The 20,807-nt window shown below is 44.6% G+C and overlaps 1 protein-coding gene across 3 annotated transcripts in view; it reads right to left on the bottom strand.

The window, feature by feature from the left end:
* Nucleotides 1–20,807, bottom strand: part of MEGF6 (multiple EGF like domains 6) — a 454,527-nt gene that overhangs the window by 93,197 nt on the left and 340,523 nt on the right. For all 3 annotated transcript variants that reach the window (XM_040429988.1, XM_040429983.1, XM_040429994.1), the window contains one exon: nucleotides 7,123–7,245. In XM_040429988.1, coding sequence (XP_040285922.1) covers nucleotides 7,123–7,245 — 123 coding nt within the window. The remainder of the gene's footprint in view (nucleotides 1–7,122; nucleotides 7,246–20,807) is intronic.

The raw sequence follows: 20,807 nt of genomic DNA, 5'->3' as shown, positions 1-20,807 counted from the left end.
GGTGTAATGTACTGTACTGTAATTGTAGATTTAATGCACTGTGTTACACTGCATAATTTTATTCCATGATATAAATTTATGCATTGAAGATGTGTGTGTTGAAGACAACATCAAATTTGTGCTGACATCTTCTCAACAATTGTATTATTACTGTTGGATAATGTGTAGATGAAAATGGGCCTTTTAAAGTTAACTTAATTTGCACACAGAGAGCACATGTCAGAGAGATTATAAATAATAAAGCAGGCAAGCCACATGGTCAGAGGCAGTAACAGAATTGCAAAGCTGCTGCTGGAAACAAAGCCAGCATTAATTAATGTGTAGCTAGCAAGATAGTGGAGGTGATTGGTATTAGTCAAAAGGATATAATGCCTCAGGGTAAAGATAAAGCCACCGAGCAGCTGAACATCACAGAGAAGCATTCAGGAAGAAGCCAAGGCCTATGTAAGAGACAGGCCTGTAACCAAGACCAGCCAGACTGCAGCCTGTAAGCAATACCGTGTGTCACGAGCAAGAGCATACCATGACTGAGAAGTGTGTGTACAGTGGTAGTGATGATGGAGATAATGCCACCTGGGAGCGCCTGTTAGAGACTGTACAAATTGTGCAGTACTGCGCCACGTGGAGAGACATCTGTGGTATACAGATACAGCCATCTTCATTGCTATACAATGATAGTGGGCACAGAAGTTATACTGAATGCCCACCATGGTGCCATTGAGCATTAGGGTGAGGGTTAATTTAATTTATGTCTTTATTATTTTCCCGCCTTTTGTATTTTAACCACCTCAGCCCCCAGTGCTTAAACACCCTGAAAGACCAGGCCACTTTTTACACTTCTGACCTACACTACTTTCACCGTTTATTGCTCGGTCATGCAACTTACCACCCAAATGAATTTTACCTCCTTTTCTTCTCACTAATAGAGCTTTCATTTGGTGGTATTTCATTGCTGCTGACATTTTTACTTTTTTTGTTATTAATCGAAATTTAACGATTTTTTTGCAAAAAAATGACATTTTTCACTTTCAGTTGTAAAATTTTGCAAAAAAAATGACATCCATATATAAATTTTGCTCTAAATTTATTGTTCTACATGTCTTTGATAAAAAAAAAATGTTTGGGTAAAAAAAAAATGGTTTGGGTAAAAGTTATAGCGTTTACAAACTATGGTACAAAAATGTGAATTTCCGCTTTTTGAAGCAGCTCTGACTTTCTGAGCACCTGTCATGTTTCCTGAGGTTCTACAATGCCCAGACAGTACAAACACCCCACAAATGACCCCATTTCGGAAAGTACACACCCTAAGATATTCGCTGATGGGCATAGTGAGTTCATAGAACTTTTTATTTTTTGTCACAAGTTAGCGGAAAATGATGATTTTTTTTTTTTTTTTTTTTTTCTTACAAAGTCTCATATTCCACTAACTTGTGACAAAAAATAAAAACTTCCATGAACTCACTATGCCCATCACGAAATACCTTGGGGTCTCTTCTTTCCAAAATGGGGTCACTTGTGGGGTAGTTATACTGCCCTGGCATTCTAGGGGCCCAAATGTGTGGTAAGGAGTTTGAAATCAAATTCTGTAAAAACTGACCAGTGAAATCCGAAAGGTGCTCTTTGGAATGTGGGCCCCTTTGCCCACCTAGGCTGCAAAAAAGTGTCACACATCTGGTATCTCCGTATTCAGTAGAAGTTGGGGAATGTGTTTTGGGGTGTCATTTTACATATACCCATGCTGGGTGAGATAAATATCTTGGTCAAATGCCAACTTTGTATAAAAAAATGGGAAAAGTTGTCTTTTGCCAAGATATTTCTCTCACCCAGCATGGGTATATGTAAAAAGACACCCCAAAACACATTCCCCAACTTCTCCTGAATACGGAGATACCAGATGTGTGAAACTTTTTTTTTGCAGCCTAGGTGGGCAAAGGGGCCCATATTCCAAAGAGCACCTTTCGGATTTCACTCGTCATTTTTTACAGAATTTGATTTCAAACTCCTTACCACACATTTGGGCCCCTAGAATGCCAGGGCAGTATAACTACCCCACAAGTGACCCCATTTTGGAAAGAAGAGACCCCAAGGTATTCGCTGATGGGCATAGTGAGTTCATGGAAGTTTTTATTTTTTGTCACAAGTTAGTGGAATATGAGACTTTGTATGAAAAAAAAAAATATATAAAAAAAATCATCATTTTCCACTAACTTGTGACAAAAAATAAAAAATTCTAGGAACTCGCCATGCCCCTCACGGAATACCTTGGGGTGTCTTCTTTCCAAAATGGGGTCACTTGTGGGGTAGTTATACTGCCCTGGCATTTTCCAGGGGCCCTAATGTGTGGTAAGTAGGTAAATGACCAGTGAAATCCAAAAGGTGCTCTTTGGAATATGGGCCCCTTTGCCCACCTAGGCTGCAAAAAAGTGCCACACATGTGGTATCTCCGTACTCAGGAGAAGTTGGGGAATGTGTTTTGGGGTGTCTTTTTACATATACCCATGCTGGGTGAGAGAAATATCTTGGCAAAAGACAACTTTTCCCATTTTTTTATACAAAGTTGGCATTTGACCAAGATATTTATCTCACCCAGCATGGGTATATGTAAAATGACACCCCAAAACACATTCCCCACCTTCTCCTGAGTACGGAGATACCAGATGTGTGACACTTTTTTGCAGCCTAGGTGGGCAAAGGGGCCCATATTCCAAAGAGCACCTTTCGGATTTCACTCGTCATTTTTTACAGAATTTGATTTCAAACTCCTTACCACACATTTGGGCCCCTAAAATACCAGGGCATTATACCTACCCCACAAGTGACCCCATTTTGGAAAGAATAGACCCCAAGGTATTCGCTGATGGGCATAGTGAGTTCATGTAAGTTTTTATTTTTTGTCACAAGTTAGTGGAATATGAGACTTTGTATGAAAAAAAAAAAAAAAAAAAAATCATCATTTTCCACTAACTTGTGACAAAAAATAAAAAATTCTAGGAACTCGCCATGCCCCTCACGGAATACCTTGGGGTGTCTTCTTTCCAAAATGGGGTCACTTGTGGGGTAGTTATACTGCCCTGGCATTTTCCAGGGGCCCTAATGTGTGGTAAGTAGGTAAATGACCAGTGAAATCCGAAAGGTGCTCTTTGGAATATGGGCCCCTTTGCCCACCTAGGCTGCAAAAAAGTGTCACACATCTGGTATCTCCGTACTCGGGAGAAGTTGGGGAATGTGTTTTGGGGTGTCTTTTTACATATACCCATGCTGGGTGAGAGAAATATCTTGGCAAAAGACAACTTTTCCCATTTTTTTATACAAAGTTGGCATTTGACCAAGATATTTATCTCACCCAGCATGGGTATATGTAAAATGACACCCCAAAACACATTCCCCAACTTCTCCTGAGTACGGCGATACCAGATGTGTGACACTTTTTTGCAGCCTAGATGCGCAAAGGGGCCCATATTCCTTTTAGGAGGGCATTTTTAGACATTTGGATACCAGACTTCTTCTCACGCTTTGGGGCCCCTAGAATGCCAGGGCAGTATAAATACCCCACATGTGACCCCATTTTGGAAAGAAGACACCCCAAGGTATTCAATGAGGGGCATGGCGAGTTCATAGAAATTTTTTTTTTTTGGCACAAGTTAGCGGAAATTGATATTTTTTATTTTTTTCTCACAAAGTCTCCCGTTCCGCTAACTTGGGACAAAAATTTCAATCTTTCATGGACTCAATATGCCCCTCACGGAATACCTGGGGGTGTCTTCTTTCCGAAATGGGGTCACATGTGGGGTATTTATACTGCCCTGGCATTCTAGGGGCCCTAAAGCGTGAGAAGAAGTCTGGAATATAAATGTCTAAAAAATTTTACGCATTTGGATTCCGTGAGGGGTATGGTGAGTTCATGTGAGATTTAATTTTTTGTCACAAGTTAGTGGAATATGAGACTTTGTAAGAAAAAAAAAAAATAATTCCGCTAACTTGGGCCAAAAAAATGTCTGAATGGAGCCTTACAGGGGGGTGATCAATGACAGGGGGGTGATCAATGACAGGGGGGTTGATCAATGACAGGGGGTTGATCAATGACAGGGGGGTGATCAATGACAGGGGGGTGATCAATGACAGGGGGGTTGATCAATGACAGGGGGGGTGATCAATGACAGGGGGGTGATCAGGGAGTCTATATGGGGTGATAACCACAGTCATTGATCACGCCCGTGTAAGGCTTCATTCAGACGTCCGGATGCGTTTTGCGGATCCGATCCATCTATCAGTGGATCCGTAAAAATCATGCGGACGTCTGAATGGAGCTTTACAGGGGGGTGATCAATGACAGGGGGGTAATCAATGACAGGGGGGTGATCAGGGAGTCTATATGGGGTGATCACCACAGTCATTGATCATGCCCCTGTAAGGCTTCATTCAGACGTCCGGATGCGTTTTGCGGATCCGATCCATCTATCAGTGGATCCGTAAAAATCATGCGGACGTCTGAATGGAGCTTTACAGGGGGGTAATCAATGACAGGGGGGTGATCAGGGAGTCTATATGGGGTGATAACCACAGTCATTGATCATGCCCCTGTAAGGCTTCATTCAGACGTCCGGATGCGTTTTGCGGATCCGATCCATCTATCAGTGGATCCGTAAAAATCATGCGGACGTCTGAATGGAGCTTTACAGGGGGGTGATCAATGACAGGGGGGTAATCAATGACAGGGGGGTGATCAGGGAGTCTATATGGGGTGATCACCACAGTCATTGATCATGCCCCTGTAAGGCTTCATTCAGACGTCCGGATGCGTTTTGCGGATCCGATCCATCTATCAGTGGATCCGTAAAAATCATGCGGACGTCTGAATGGAGCTTTACAGGGGGGTAATCAATGACAGGGGGGTGATCAGGGAGTCTATATGGGGTGATAACCACAGTCATTGATCATGCCCCTGTAAGGCTTCATTCAGACGTCCGGATGCGTTTTGCGGATCCGATCCATCTATCAGTGGATCCGTAAAAATCATGCGGACGTCTGAATGGAGCTTTACAGGGGGGTAATCAATGACAGGGGGGTGATCAATGACAGGGGGGTGATCAGGGAGTCTATATGGGGTGATAAACACAGTCATTGATCATGCCCCTGTAAGGCTTCATTCAGACGTCCGGATGCGTTTTGCGGATCCGATCCATCTATCAGTGGATCCGTAAAAATCATGCGGACGTCTGAATGGAGCTTTACAGGGGGGTAATCAATGACAGGGGGGTGATCAATGACAGGGGGGTGATCAGGGAGTCTATATGGGGTGATAACCACAGTCATTGATCACGCCCCTGTAAGGCTTCATTCAGACTTCAGGATGCGTTTTGCGGATCCGATCCATCTATCAGTGGATCCGTAAAAATCATGCGGACATCTGAATGGAGCTTTACAGGGGGTTGATCAATGACAGGGGGGTAATCAATGACAGGGGGGTGATCAGGGAGTCTATATGGGGTGATCAGGGGTGATCAGGGGCTAATAAGGGGTTAATAAGTGACGGGGGGGGGGGTGTAGTGTAGTGTAGTGGTGCTTGGTGGTACCTTACTGAGCTACCTGTGTCCTCTGGTGGTCGATCCAAACAAAAGGCACCACCAGAGGACCAGGTAGCAGGTATATTAGACGCTGTTATCAAAACAGCGTCTAATATACCTGTTAGGGGTTAAAAAAAACACATCTCCAGCCTGCCAGCGAACGATCGCCGCTGGCAGGCTGGAGATCAACTCTCTTACCTTCCGTTCCTGTGAGCGCGCGCGCCTGTGTGCGCGCGTTCACAGGAAATCTCGCGTCTCGCGAGAGGACGCGCCGGCGCGTCCAGGAGGAATGAATCAACCACCTCCAGGACGCGTCTGTGCGTACAGCGGTCCGGAGGTGGTTAATATACGATTCCTTTACATTTTCTGAGGTGATTTTAAGTGAAGATTCTGATTGGTACCTGGTTGCTTACCTGTTGCTGAGGTACCTGTTTTCTGCCTGTTCCTGATTGGTGGTTGATATTCTTGGGCGGGAAAATTGAATATTTAAAGAGGATCGCAGCAGGTCCGGAGCTTGTCCGCCGCGGAGCCTGGATGAAGAGGACGTCGTCCCGCCCGCCCGCCCTCCCTTGTTTTAAGAAGAAGAAGTCGTGGTCCGATATTGAAGGGGGGTTAGTCACCCAGCTTTGCTGGGGGGATAATTTGTGGACTCAATGAATTTTTAAAATGAGTATTTATTTATTGGTTATTTATTTATTTAATTATTATGGTGTTTATAATATTATATTGATGTAACCCTTAATAAAAGGCCACGGCCAATTTCTACCACAATTTTGGTTTGTGTTTATTTATTAGTATAAGATTTATTGAGTAATTATTATATTTTTATACGAGTATTGCTTATATGGCAACATGCCGCATTGCAGTGCAGATCCATGATGTGTCACATGACTGACAGCCTGTCACAGCAAAGCTGCTATTGGTCCCGCCATTAAAAGGATGGTCAGGGAAACCTTGAAGTAGAAAGTGAGTAATATGTATTGTTTATTTTATCACACTCCCTTTCTACTCCAAGATTTTTATACATCCTAGATAAGCCCTTTAAAATCTGGTGGGTATCATAATCAGAATCTGACAAGAACTCAAACTCCCCATGGTGCATAGGTCTCATAATTTGGTGGGCACCATCATCAGAATCTAACAGGAACCAACACATGGTGCATAGATCTCATAATCTCTGTACCATGGGAATTTACAACTGTACTGCTCTGAGCACATATCTGGCTCTGAAAAAATGTAATATTTCGAGGGCTCCACTTCGGTGAACTTTGGCTAGGGCCTTCACAGCATGGCGTTCTAGGTTGTCTAGTGGTCACAGATTTCCATTAAAATACGAGAGGAGCCAAACATTTCCTAAACAAATGAAATGGGGGCCTCGACAATCAAGCTTATGAGTGTACTTATGAACTAGCCATGATATACAATAAACTGGGATGGCACTCTGCAGGGTAAAACTTGTCCGGATTCCAAACAATATGGGAATATGAGCCCAGCTTGGTGCCAAAGGGATAAAATGAGATTATAAGCAAGAATGTAATAGTGGTTAGTGATTACTTACTAATGCATGACCTGCTATCTGCATGGATACGGAAGCCCGATTTGCACTCGCAGTGATATGACCCCGGGGTGTTGACACACCGCTGCTGGCATCCTCCATTATGGACTTGGCATTCATCAACATCTAAAAAGAGAAGCAGAAATGTTTTGTGATAACTGCTACCACTGTCCCGAGATTAATACACAAACCCATTAACTACTGTATCTCTGTGTGTTATTGTTCGAAAATAAAAGAAATCCATAAAAGAGGTAAAAGTTATTGAGCCAAATAGAGGGAGGCCTGGGCCAAAATGCATAATTTGTTTTCTGGTAATGATCTTCCTAAATAAAAGACTCAATAGGGCTACAAAAATGAAAATTATTTTTAATGTAGCATAAAACTCAAATCTCCTCTCCTGCAGATGGGGCTCACTATTGTCTCTTCCCCTAGTTTACCATTTTTTCAAAGGATAAACTAGCCTTAAAAGCACCTCCAAAATCTTACTCACCTGGGTATCTGCAAGGCAAAGATTGTTTTTGTGCTGTCAGTTTGTATGGACTGTCATGCTAACAGAGCTATGCCCTCTGATGGTCATGGCTAGATTCTGCACAGGGATAATTATTTATACAGAGGGCAGGGTGTGTTAGGACGCCAATATATGCAGGGAATGGAAGAACCATACCTACCAGTATTTTAAAGCATAAGAGATTGATCTTAACACACTTTAGTTTCATGATCCTGCGTCAGATACCGCTTCAGAAACATGAGGAAACACTTCATTAGTTCAGTCATTATATATTACTAGACAATAAGCCTGTTACAATAACGGCGCTAGAACAGTAGTGAATAAACATTAGTAGGAACAGTGACCACATTGTATGGCTGAGACTGCTGGCACTGTAACTGGTGGCACTGACTGATGGCTGAGACGGCTGGTACTGACTGGTGGTGCTGGGACTGCTGGCACTGACTGGTGGCTGTGGCTGAGACTGCTGGCTGCGACTTGTGGCTAAGACTGCTAACACTGAGTGCTGGCTGCAGCTGAGAATGCTGGCACTGACGGGTGGCTGTGGCTGGTGGCCGAGACTGTTGGCTGTGGCTGAGACTAGTGGCACTGACTGATGGCTGAAACGGATGGCACTGACTGGTGGGTGAGACTGCTGGCACTGTGACTGGTGGCTGTGGCTGGTGGCACTGACTGATGGCTGAGATGGCTGGCACTGAATGCTGGGACTGACTGGTGGTACTGAGACCACTGGTAGCAACTGGTGGCTAATACTGCTGGCAGCGGTTGCTGTGTGTGTCTGACAGTACTGGAATTTGTGCGACTCTGTGATGGACGTAATGGCGGCGCTCCGACTGAGAGAGCACACTATAAGAGACGGTGATTGGCTGGCGCGCAGGTGTGCGTGGTACAGGCGGCGTGTGGTGCGGCTGTGATAGGACGACACGCTGGTGTGGGCGGTGCAGGCAGCGTGTGGTGCGCTGTGTGTTAATTGGCCGGCTCAGGTGTGGGCGGTACAGGCGGCGTGTGGGGTGGCTGTGATAGGGTATAAGAGAGAGAAAGAAAGTATGAGGGTCAGACAGATCTATTGGAGGGAATTCCACTAGATCTGAAAGACTTGAGGCGCCTCGGGTTTATAGGAGTGGGGTGGAAAGAAAGTGCTAGGTACTAGAGGCTGCTCCGGGTTTAGTCAGGTGGACAAGGGTGTCTGCCTATATAGAATATGGTAGTATGCCAAAATAGGGGGACTGGTGGGTGGAGAACCCTCCAGGTCTCAACTATTTCTGAAAAAAATGCCATATGTAAGGCTCCTATCGAGTCATTCTTGTTTTATTCTAAAATCGTTTGGGGATCAGGGTGTGGGGCTGATATTAGGCGAATATTAGTAGGGACAAATCGGGAAAGGGGGGAAGAGAAAGGCGGGGGGGGTTGTTAACCTTTATTTAGGTGTGTCGGTAGGGTACGTCATGGACTGAATTTATAAATAAATAAATGAGAAATATTTCCAAAAATATTTTTAAAAAGTATTAAAAAAAAATATATTTAAAAAAGTTGAGACGGTATGCAGTGTACAATTTTTATCCTTTTTATCCTTTTAGCAGAATTTATATATTTATATATGTGCACAATCATTTGATCTCTTATGCAGATTTTTTACATATGTGTGTGTATATATATACATTTTTATCCTACACATTGATATCTCTATACACATCCCTTTACCTTCACTCCTTTTTTACTAATATAAAGCTGATGCAAAACCTATTACATACTTAACTTGCTAAACCACCATTATCAATCAACCACTACTGGCGCCCAAAAGGGTTTTATTCAGAAATAGGTGAGACCTGGAGGGTTCTCCACCCACCAGTCCCCCTATTTTGGCATACTACCGTGGCTGTGATAGGACAAAGCACTGGTGTAGGCGGTGCGGGCAGCGTGTGGTGCACCGCGTGTTGATTGGCCGGCACAGGTGTGGGCGGTACAGGCGGCCTGTGGGGTGGCTGTGATAGGACGGCGCGCTGGTGGCGCCGTGTGTTGATTGGCCGGTGCGCCGCGCATGTGCACTTCAATAATCTTCACACGCACGGACACCAGCCCTGAGCACGCACACAGGGCTTTTATTAGTATAGAAGATAGATAGTTTGGTTGTTCATGAAAGCTAGAAGAGGACCTCCAACTTTAAATCAACACGAGGGAAGGGCTTTAATGGCCTAGAGCATGCCCACAAAATCTCCCTAATAACTATGAATACTATAAACAGCACATATGAAGTTGATCCTTATTTTACTTCTCATGGAGAAAAATCTATTTCATTTTGCCACCAAGATCAGTGAATTAGTACCTACCAACTAAACAGTACCTTGAACTCGTAATCAGGGGGCCAATGGGATGCATACACATCTACTTTTTCTGGAAGAAAGGTGCTATGGAGATATATAATCCAATCAGCATTCATGAGGAGTGTAGGTGGCTGCTCAGATACTGTTGCTCCACAGGTCAAATGTCTCCATTCCACAATGTTGGAATGGAGACATCACCTCAAAATATTTACCACCAGCAACCATCTAGTTATAGGCATTCCTGGGTGATTTTTTACAGTGATTGATCACTTTGGACAACCCCCTGTGTATGACCAGGACGCAAAATGTACAGGTGAAAGTCGAAAAATTTGAATATCGTGCAAAAGTTCATTTATTTCAGTAATGCAACTTAGAATATGGTAAAAAGGTTCAATATTCTAGGCTCAAAGTGTCACACTCTAGTCAGCTAATTAATCCATACCCCCTGAGCAAAGGGTACCTGAGATTGTGACCTTGGAGTTTCAAAAGCTGTAAGCCATAATCATCCAAATTATAACAAATAAAGTCTTGAAATATCTTGCGTTGCATGTAATGAGTCTATCTCATATGTTAGTTTCACCTTTTAAGTTGCATTACTGAAATAAATGAACTTTGCACGATATTCTAATTTTCACCTGTAAGTTTCACCTGTACAGCCGACCACCAGAAGAACCTCTCACCTTCTATGTATAAAAGAGTACATTTGGAGGACCACCCATTTAATAGCCCCAAAATCTGTCAAGATTAGATAATAATGACCAACTAAAATTTGCTAACCTAATTTTCATTGGCTCAAGACTGATCTTTCAATGGCATATATATCTATGGCTGGACTTGACTCATCAAACAATCATGGACTCAACTGAAAATTGAGCTTCATCATCTATAGAAAGATCTTCTCTGGAGAACATTAAAGTGAAGTAAGATCACATGTTGCGCAATTTTATGAAGACAGCATGTCTCTGGCGGTCTTGGAGGTTACTTCCCGTCGTCCTGGTGACATAAGGAAATGTACAAGGTTTACATTCCTTTTGGAGAGTCTTCAAAATAACTCTTTAAGACCTCATCTTGCATCCATTTTCCATGCCTATTTTAGATAATATCTTCAATGCTCCTGGAATGTTCTCAAGAAGCAAAGTCTGGACAACAGCCAACGTGGTCTTCAAAAATGCTAGAAAGCAAGGGAAATAAGTGGAAGGCGCTATAGCTATACTATGATAGACTGTTATCAGTGCAGCCAGCCTGGGGTTCTCTTGTCTTCTCCAAAGCTACAAGTTCTATCAACATCTGGCTGGCAGGGCACATTAGGTCATAGCTCCACAACCCATGCAGGAGCACAGATTGCTCATTTTTGACAGCTCAGTGTAAATATAATACAATACAAACCCACTGACTTATGTTAGTAGTGAAAGTAGACACTTAGCTCTCCAGTTGGCTGTTAACATTTTTTAAAATTATATACATACAGTATATTGATCCGACTTTGACAAGGGTCAAATTCTGGCGCCTAGATAACTGTATCAGGAAAATCTCCAAAACAGCAGGTCTTGTGGAATGGTGGGGCCATTTCTAGGATCCGGCGAAGGATGCGACCGCATGGGGCACCACCTCGCCACCTCATGGGGGAGGGGTACTGGGCTGGCACTATTAACTAATGAGTGCTTCCATTGTGGAAGTGCTCATCTCTCGATATTCACAACTGCATCACCATTCTCAGTTTGGCGATAGAGTTAAATGCTGCAACGGGTCATGTGAGTGATGCCTGCAGCCTATCAGAGGCCAGCGCAGGCGGCATTATGACAAAATCTCCATCAAGCTGCTTCAGTCGGACAGCATACAGTTGAGGACACAGACTGGAAGTGGTCTGTGTCCGGCACCGTATCCTGAGAGTGGCAGGGAGTTAAGTATTTGAGCCTGTTAATTTTCTTTGGCAGCATACCGTTGGGCCACTATACAGGGTCATTATTATAACTTGGGGGCACTAGTATGGGGGCATTGGTTCTACTGTGGGAACTAAAAGGGTGCATTTTTTGTACTAGCACACGTTATAATGGGCATTTTTGTACTGGCACACATGACGGGGCATTTTTTGGCACTGGAACACATTATAAGGGGACATTTTTGTACTGGCACACATTATAAGGGGGACAATATTGGGATACTGCTTCTACCGGGGACACTGGCACATATTGTAAAAGGGGTTTGTACTGGCACGTTTTATAAGGTGGATTTGTTATACTGGCACACATTTATAAGGGGGTGTTTTTGTACTGGCACTCATATTTTTTTACTGGCACACATTATAAAGGGGTATTTTTGCACTGGCAAACATTTACATTATAAGGAGATATTTTACACTGGCACACATTATAAGGGGGTATTTTTGTACAGGTACCTTATTACAAGGAATTATGGTGGGCTTTATGACTAATGGCGGACTATGGAGAACATAATTACTAGTATGGGCCCTATAGGGGCATTATTACTTCTATGGCACAATGGGGGGGTGGGGGGTGTTGTTATTATTGTAGGCACTGTTACCAATAAGTGTACTCCAGAAGACAAACTATTACTATTAACGAAGTAACATAGCACATAAGGCTGAAGCCAATTTTCCCCACTTTAGGGGAATAAAAAATTCCTTCCCGACTCCAATCAGGCAATCAGAATAACTCCCTGGATCAACGACCCCTCTCTAGTAGCTATATCCTGTAATATTATTACGCTCCAGAAATACATCCAGGCCCCTCTTGAATTCCTTAATTGTACTCACCATCACCACCTCCTATTGGTGGGACTTTTCGGAGCACTATTACTGTACGGGGCACCCTGGCACAGTATTAGTTTAGCACAATTATTCTGGGGGACACAATCTTTTGCAGCACTATTACTGTCAGATTTGCTGGAAACAAATATTTTGGAGAAAACTGTGTGACAATAATTTATTGAAGAGGCCATAATCTATGTGGTAGGGGATTTTGTGTGGTGTCTGCAGTATACTATTGGGAAGCACAGTGGGCACAGTATTGGGGGTGGCAGGATGGGATGTTCAGAAGATGGGGAGGATGAAGGAAATGTAGGAAGCTATGATGTCCATGTGGCAAACTGTGCAGAGACAGGGTCGTAGGCTCACTGACACGCTTGTGGAGTCAGTGCTACCGTAGCACGCACAAAAGTTAATGCTGGATATGAAAAAAAAAGAGGTCAGAACACACATGGCATTGCAGCGTGCTGAGTGGTCAAAGTGCCTATGCTAACCCCATAATTGCCAACTCTCCCCGGACACTCACAGAAAAACGGGAGACCTTCTTAACTCCTCAAAGAGTTGGAAAATCTCCAAGCACATGAAGAGCTGCATTCTCCTGGAAGGCAAAGCTCCAAGAGCTATAATTATGTGGCACCAGGATACTGCTGCCCCAGTGCCCATACATGCTCTGCAGGCACATGATTCATCACGAAAAGAGACATGACACATTGTGAAAGATGTGGGGTATTCCCCGGAAAAAAGGTTGGCATCTCAAAAAGGGGCATGTCTACACCCAGAAAGCTCAGGCTGGAGTGCTTCATGCCCCTCAATTGGGTTTCGACCACATGCCAACTTCTAAAAGTTAGAGTATGGCTGACCCCTGCCCACCACCAAAAGTGACTACAATGGGCATATGAGCATCAAAACAGAACCATTGAGCTATGGAAGAAGGTGGTCTGGTCTGATAATTAGTCATGTGGATGGCTGTTTGCATCATTTACCTGGGGGAGGGATGGCACCAGGATTCATGATGCGGAGGCAGTGTGATTCTCTGGACTAATGATTGAGAGACAGATCTTGACTAGTCACAGGATTGGGTGATGCAAATAAGTAGTTGGTGGCAGCGGGGGCGGTCGGGTAAGCTCGTTCACAAGTTTGCGTTGGGACCCAGTCATTTCTAGTTATGCCACTGCCTATCCTACATGCTTTACACTCCAGATCTGCTTGCTCATATAGACTGCTGTGTAAATACATAGCCAATTTTCATTCCAGAAAGTAGAGAATGATATAAATATGCAAGCAACTAACCAGGAAAAGGGGGCTTATAGGGAAACAAACACATATAGACTAAGTAGAGAAGGGCTGCCCCCTCTCCACCCCCAGATTACAATAATTATTACAAATAATAACTACCTGCCATTCTTTCCCTGGCATAGTAATAATACAGCAGGCTTGTATGGCCATCTGTATCACTGGATGGCACATTTATTACCGTTCACTTCCCCGCAGTACATAACCAATCATCTTTATTTCATGCATTAGGTTTTATGTGATTGTTTATTTCATACTGCCGGGTAATAGAAGGCTGTAACGGAATGCTGGGGGTTGTAGTCTCACAATAGTGGAGACCTGGTGATTTGCTCTTTCATATGCTGTCGTTCTGCAGCTCACAACATGTACTGTCTGTAAATGTTCCCCTCCTATAACAATCAGGGGATCGTGCAAAGAGCCTCGCATGGAGCTTAGAAAGCAAAACAAATGATGGATTTTTTTTTTTTTCTGAAACCAAATTCCTTTCTAATTAATCTGTCAGTGCACTGAAAATGTGCAACATGTCGGGGAATGTTTAATGGCAAAGCCAAGTCCCATAGATGATATGTTTAGTTTACCACCAAATATTTGTCAAGGTAACTACATAAAAACCCGGCTATGAGCTGAGCAGTTCCATTCCTGCAGGGGGCAGAATGTGGACTTGTATCATAAATTAGACGCCGTCAGCACTGGGAATATCAAGCGGCAGAGTTGATAAATCTCCCGCAACGTGTCCTTTCCCTAAGGCCTCTTGCACACAACCGTATGTATTTTTCTGTATTTTGCGTACCGTTTTTTTGTTTCCGTTGTGGTTGCGTTTCCGTTCCGTAGTTCCGCAAAAAATCTCCGCATAGCTTCCGTATGCGATCCGTTTCTCGGAAACATAAAATTTGTAATTATTACTGTAATGTACAGTAATGTTTTTAAACAATAAACACACGGGCAAAGTGGGCATGGATCCCCAAAAAACGGATAACATACGGACGTGTTCCGTATGCATTCCGTATTTTTTGCGGATCCATTAACTTATATGGAGCCACGGAATGTTATTTGTGGACAATAATAGGACAAGTTCTTTTAGCGGAACGGATATACGGAAACGGAATGCATACGGAGCACATTCAGTTTTTTTTTGCGGAACCATTGAAATGAATGGTTCCGCAAACGGAACTCGCAAAAACGGACCGGAAACAACCAAAAAAAAGCCTAAGGGCTGGTCTTTCAAATCTGCTTAATTTCACACCTGTAGAGATACATTCGAGCAGCTATGAACATGCATACAGTGTTTTTCCGGCTTTCCTAGCTCCTGCTTGGCACTGTGCGATAAGCCATTCTAGGGGGCAGTGCCACTCACTGTAGTGCACTCCTGGGACGTATAGGGGCAGGAGGGTAACAGCGGTGGAGCCGGCTCACAGGACACCAACAGACCAGAGAAGGGAGAGGTGTAAGCAACTTCCAAACACATTGCTTCTAATTGGGTTGGTGGGACAAGCCCATTAATAAATAGGGATTTTTATAATCCTATTACAATAGATCTGTCATCAGACTATGGTGCTGTCTGTAAAAGCAGTGTAGTATGACTAGTCCCCATATGCACACCAGCCTGCAGGAAGAGGACATAGGGAGGTAGTGGAGAGTATGGGAGTTCTGGCAGTGGCAATGAGGGTGGCCGTATTCTTCATGGTGGCTAACCCTGCTCCAGTGCACTCCCAGGCCACCCGTGCAGTGGGCACACCCTGGACTTTGGGTCCCCTGCCTGGTGGTAGATGGAGTGAGCAAGGTGAGCAGAGGGGTGCAAGGCAGGAGAACAGGGGCCCAGATCAGGAAGTGAGACTAATGACCAGGCTGTCCTGATTATAATAACATATCTCCTTTACTGAATAGTGTTGGGTGTCACAGTAGAAATCCAGGGTTAGGGGGGTACTATTTCTCCTTGGGGAGAGAGCGTCTTAATCAGTGTGAGGAGACTTATAGGCCATACATGCTCCTCTGGAATTCTGGGAAGAAAGGGATGCAAATGAGCTCTTAACAAGCTCCGCCTCTAATGCCACCAGATGTAAGGCAGCTATCTTATAAGTCAATGTTCGACCCTTTAAATAGGCCTTAAGACATGACATGAATATTAAATAAGCCAGCACCTCATCTGCAGACAGCTGTTTCGGGGTGATTGTCCCTCATCAGTGCAGAGCAGAGAGTATTGGCTTAACTGTATGAGAGGCCAAGTCAGGATTTGGGGGATACTATCTGTCCTTGGTGAGGGTCGAACATTGACTTATAGGATAGTTACCTTACATCTGGTGGCATTAGAGGCGGAGCTTGTTAAGAGCTCATTTGCATCCCTTTCCTCCCAGAATTCCAGAGGAGCATGTATGGCTTTCAAGTCTCCTCACGCCGATTAAGGCGCGGGGTAAGTATGATCTATAGAAGGGGCCCCAGCATTGTCAGGGGAATTTTTTGAATTGGATAACCCCTTTAAGCAGTGAACCATAGCAGTTACCCCTTTAGCAATGAACTAGTGAGTCACTGCATATATCATGCTACCTTTACATAGAGAGCCATAGTCTGATGACAGATCATCTTTAAAGGGGTTGGCTACTTTCGGGTTACTTTTGACCAATGTGTTTATAAGATGATTATATGGCACTTACTAATATATCACATGTTGAATTTCTGCACCATTTTCTACATTTCTTACGGTATGCCCCCTTGTTTGCCAAGTCTTATGTGCTGTCCATGCAGAGGTCTTGTTGTCCATAAAATGGCTGCTGATGGAAGGTCTTGTGACCAAACAAATCACCTCCATGTGATGTCTCCTCCATTCAAATACATTGCACCTGCCCAGTGGCGTGACTAGGGGGGAGCGGTCCGCCCCGGGTGTCGGCTCTCAGGGGGGTGCCAGAAGCCATGAGCACTTCCATCAATACAGATGGAAGCGCTCATTGCTGGAGTGCTGACGCCCACATACTGCGGCGGGGCACGGGAGCGTACAGTTTCCTGCCCTGCCGCCGATCACCGCCATAGGCTTCAGGCCTAGTAGGACTGAGGCCTATATGGTAGTGAAATCCCGGCACAGGCGTGCATGATGACGTGATGACATCATCGCGCGTGCCTGTGCCAGGACGCGAGCAAGCGCAGGTGCATATTTAGCTTTTTTTTTATTTTATTTTTTATTTTATGTGCCAACTTTGGGGGACATGGGGGGGACACACAGGGATACATATGGGGGGAAAATATTATGGTGGGATACTGTGTGGGGGCAAATTATTATGGGAGGGATTACTATGTGGGGGCAAATTACTATATGGGGCAATGTGGGGGAAACTACTGTGTGGGGGAAACTACTGTGTGGGGATAGTGTGGGGGAAACTACTGTGTGGGGGGCAGTGTGGGGGAACCTACTTTGTGGGGGGCTGTGTGGGGGAACCTACTGTGTGTGAGAAATTACTATATGGGGGCAGCGTTGGGGGTGTTGCTATAGGGGAGGCACTGTAGGGGCAATTCTATTATTTCTGGGGACACTATACAGGGATTATTACCTGGAGCACAATATAGGGTGTTATTACTGGGGCTCTCTAGGGGACATTATAGCTGCTGTAGACACTATAGGGAAATTTGGGGTAATTTATCAAACTGGGGTAAAGTAGAACTGGCTTAGTTGCCCATAGCAGCCAATTAAATTCCACCTTTCATATTTGACAGCTCTTTTGGAAATCCAGTTCTAATTTACACCAGTTTGATAAATGACCCCAATTATGTCTACCGGGGTCACTATTTTTCAGCAGTATAGTACCTGGGGCATTGATTGGGGGGCACAACAGGCACAGTATTGGGGGTGGCGGCAGGATGACACTGTGGAGACACCAGGATGGGGAGGTTGATGGAAAAACTGAGAAATCTAACTTGTCTGTTTTAATAGCTTCATGCATTCCCCATGTAATAACAATTCTGGAGCATCTATTCTTGTGGCTCTATGTTGTGCCATTCCTTTATCATTTCTACTAGAAGTTATAAATGAATTGCTAGCAGTCTGTAATAAGAGTACAGAGGGGAGGTAACCAGTTGGGGGGGGTGTACCTGCACAGACTTAGGGTACTTTCACACTTGCGGCAGGACGGATCCGACAGGCTGTTCACCCTGTCGGATCCGTCCTGCGGCTGTTTCGCCATGCCCCCGGGCCGCCGCTCCGTCCCCATTGACTATAATGGGGATGGGGGCGGAGCTCCGGCGCAGCACGGCGGTGCACGGCTTAAGGCCGCCGGACTAAAATTACTGCATGTCAGGTTTTTTAGTCCGGTGGCTTTCTCCGTGCACCGCCGTGCTGCGCCGGAGCTCCGCCCCCATCCCCATTATAGTCAATGGGGACGGAGCGGGGGCACGGCGAAACAGCCACAGGACGGATCCGACATGGTGAACAGCATGTCGGATCCGTCCTGCCGCAAGTGTGAAACTAGCCTTACTCTATCCAATCAGTGCTGCCATTCTCAGACTGTGCAGGTACACCCCCCCAACTGGTTACCTCCCCCCTGTACCCTTACTGCAGACTGCTAGCAATTCCTTCATAACGTTTAATAGAAATAATAAAGTAATGGCACAACATAGAGCCACAAGAATAGATGTTCCAGAATTGTTATTACATGGGAAATGCATGACGCTATAAAACAGGCAAGTCAGGAGTGGTGACAGGTCCTCTTTAACAGGATTTACAAAGCATTCAAAAAATTACGGTCGCCCTGTGGTCTATAGACACAATGGACAGGAGGGGACCTCATTGACTTCTATGGGGGAGTTTTCTAGGCATGTTCTGTGCCCTGTGCAGAGGTAATTGTACAAGGAAAGAATAGATAAGCTTTCACAATCACCCATTGTGAATGGAGGGTCCTGTCTTATCTATACACAGAGGTGATATTATTACAGGCAGGATTAGAATGAGTAACTGCAGTAAAGTGATCTGTACAAACCAAGAAGTGTCGCCAATTATAAGACATAGTGGCCAGGGTGAAAACTGCAGGATTTTTGGTTTTAGTTTAAATATAAAAAATTATTAAAAAATATGTTAAACATAAAACAGTGATTTAAATAGAAGGTCATTTTCTGATGACCTTTTTCTGATGACATTTCCTTTAAATGACATCAGAAAGAGAAATAGTATTCTATATAATATAAAGTAGGAACTATGGGGGGTAGTAAGTGAGAAAGGTTGGGGGCATGGGGAACAGACTATATGAGGAGCATGTGGAAGCTGAGGAAGAGAGGAATGGGGAAAAGACTAGGTAAAAAAAAAGGTGGGTCATGGAGAGCAGTCTTCGTAAGAAAGATGCAGGAGTGGTAGGGGGGAAGGGGTGATAGGGGTGATGAGGAGCAGTCTGTATGATAAAGAGGGGGGCATAGGATACAGTCTCTGTGAGAATGAGTGGCATGGGGGAGATCTTTGCTGTCATTAATGTGGGGGTGCACTGGAGGCACACGTGGCCTGTGGCACGTGTTACTGGTGTACTGAAAGTAGTGTGTGAGCGCGGTGTGTATCGAGTGCTTATCTAGTGTCTGTGTGTTGTAAATAGAGGGGTCTGGATTTTTATCTTTATGGGTATGTGTGTCAGGGCTGCTTTTTACTCCCAGTCCAGCCCTGCCTGTAGGTGCTAGGATCCAGCCCACCCTCCTCCAAACAGTACATAAAGAAGCATGTTGGCTGGCAGTGCGCCAGCGTTGACTGTAGGTGTATGGTATATACCAGTCAGCAGACTACAGGTACAGCCTCTGCAGGTTATACGGCTCAGTGCGTTGTCTGCCTCTTCCATAGAGATCCCACAGGGACACATTACAGAGCTGCATCTTCCCGATAGAAAGAGGATGGGAAAGAGGAAGCAGCCGGCACTTGTGTGTCAGGGGATCTTCACAGCTGTGCACTTGGTGGAACGTGAGCTTATGTCTCATCCTGTGTGATACATTCCACATGCTGGACCATGGCTGAATGACTAGAACGTATGTAATGCACAGCCCTCATGTCTCGTACAGATGTTACAGCACTGCCTGTAGGAGCAGGTTTACAATGTTTCCTCGTTTAGGGTTTCTCATGTAGGATTAGGCCACAATCCACGGCCACACTCGGTTTTACCACAAACCAGGGCAATTTGGAAAGTAAATACAAGTGTTCTCCAAAACAAGGAGCGTCCAACCACATTTGTGGTAAAATTGCAAGTTGCTGCCATTTTTCAGCTACATCATTGCCACCTGTTTGGACTTGTTACATGTTGAAGTCAAACCTCAACAGCTAACAGGTAACAGCTATAGGCGCCAGTAACCCCCATCTGTGCCAGAAATTTACATGCAGAGACCTTAGTACAATGACGACAGCAGTGGACCCATGGAGCCGGATGTAGAGTCAGGGAGCAGGTAACTACTGTATGCTTCCCTTAATAGGTGACGCTGGGTGGTGGTGGACCAGCAGGACCTGTCAAGGTCAGGGTTATTTAAATGGAACCTGTCATCAACTTTATGCTGCCCATACTAACGGCCGAATAAAGTAGAGATAGGTGAGTTGATTTCAGCGGTCTGTCATTTATAAGTTAAAAGTAAGTGGTTGCCGAGAACCAACATCACAATCATTGCAGACTATGCCTGGAAAAGAGTCCCAGCCACCTGAGAAGAGTCCTGGTTATTCATGAATTCCTGCTCTCCTGCCACCTGCTGATGACTGACAGCCTTCTACCTAGTTTTCTCCCTTTCTCTCTAGGAGAGAACTGCCAATCATCAGCAGATGGGCGAGGAGAGCAGGAGATTATGTATAACCAGGACTCTTCTCAGG

This window comes from Bufo bufo, chromosome 1 (genome assembly GCF_905171765.1).
Source record: "Bufo bufo chromosome 1, aBufBuf1.1, whole genome shotgun sequence".
Lineage (NCBI taxonomy): Eukaryota > Metazoa > Chordata > Amphibia > Anura > Bufonidae > Bufo > Bufo bufo.
The sequence above is the reverse complement of the archived record's forward strand: the minus strand, read 5'-3'. Positions and strand labels throughout refer to the sequence as shown.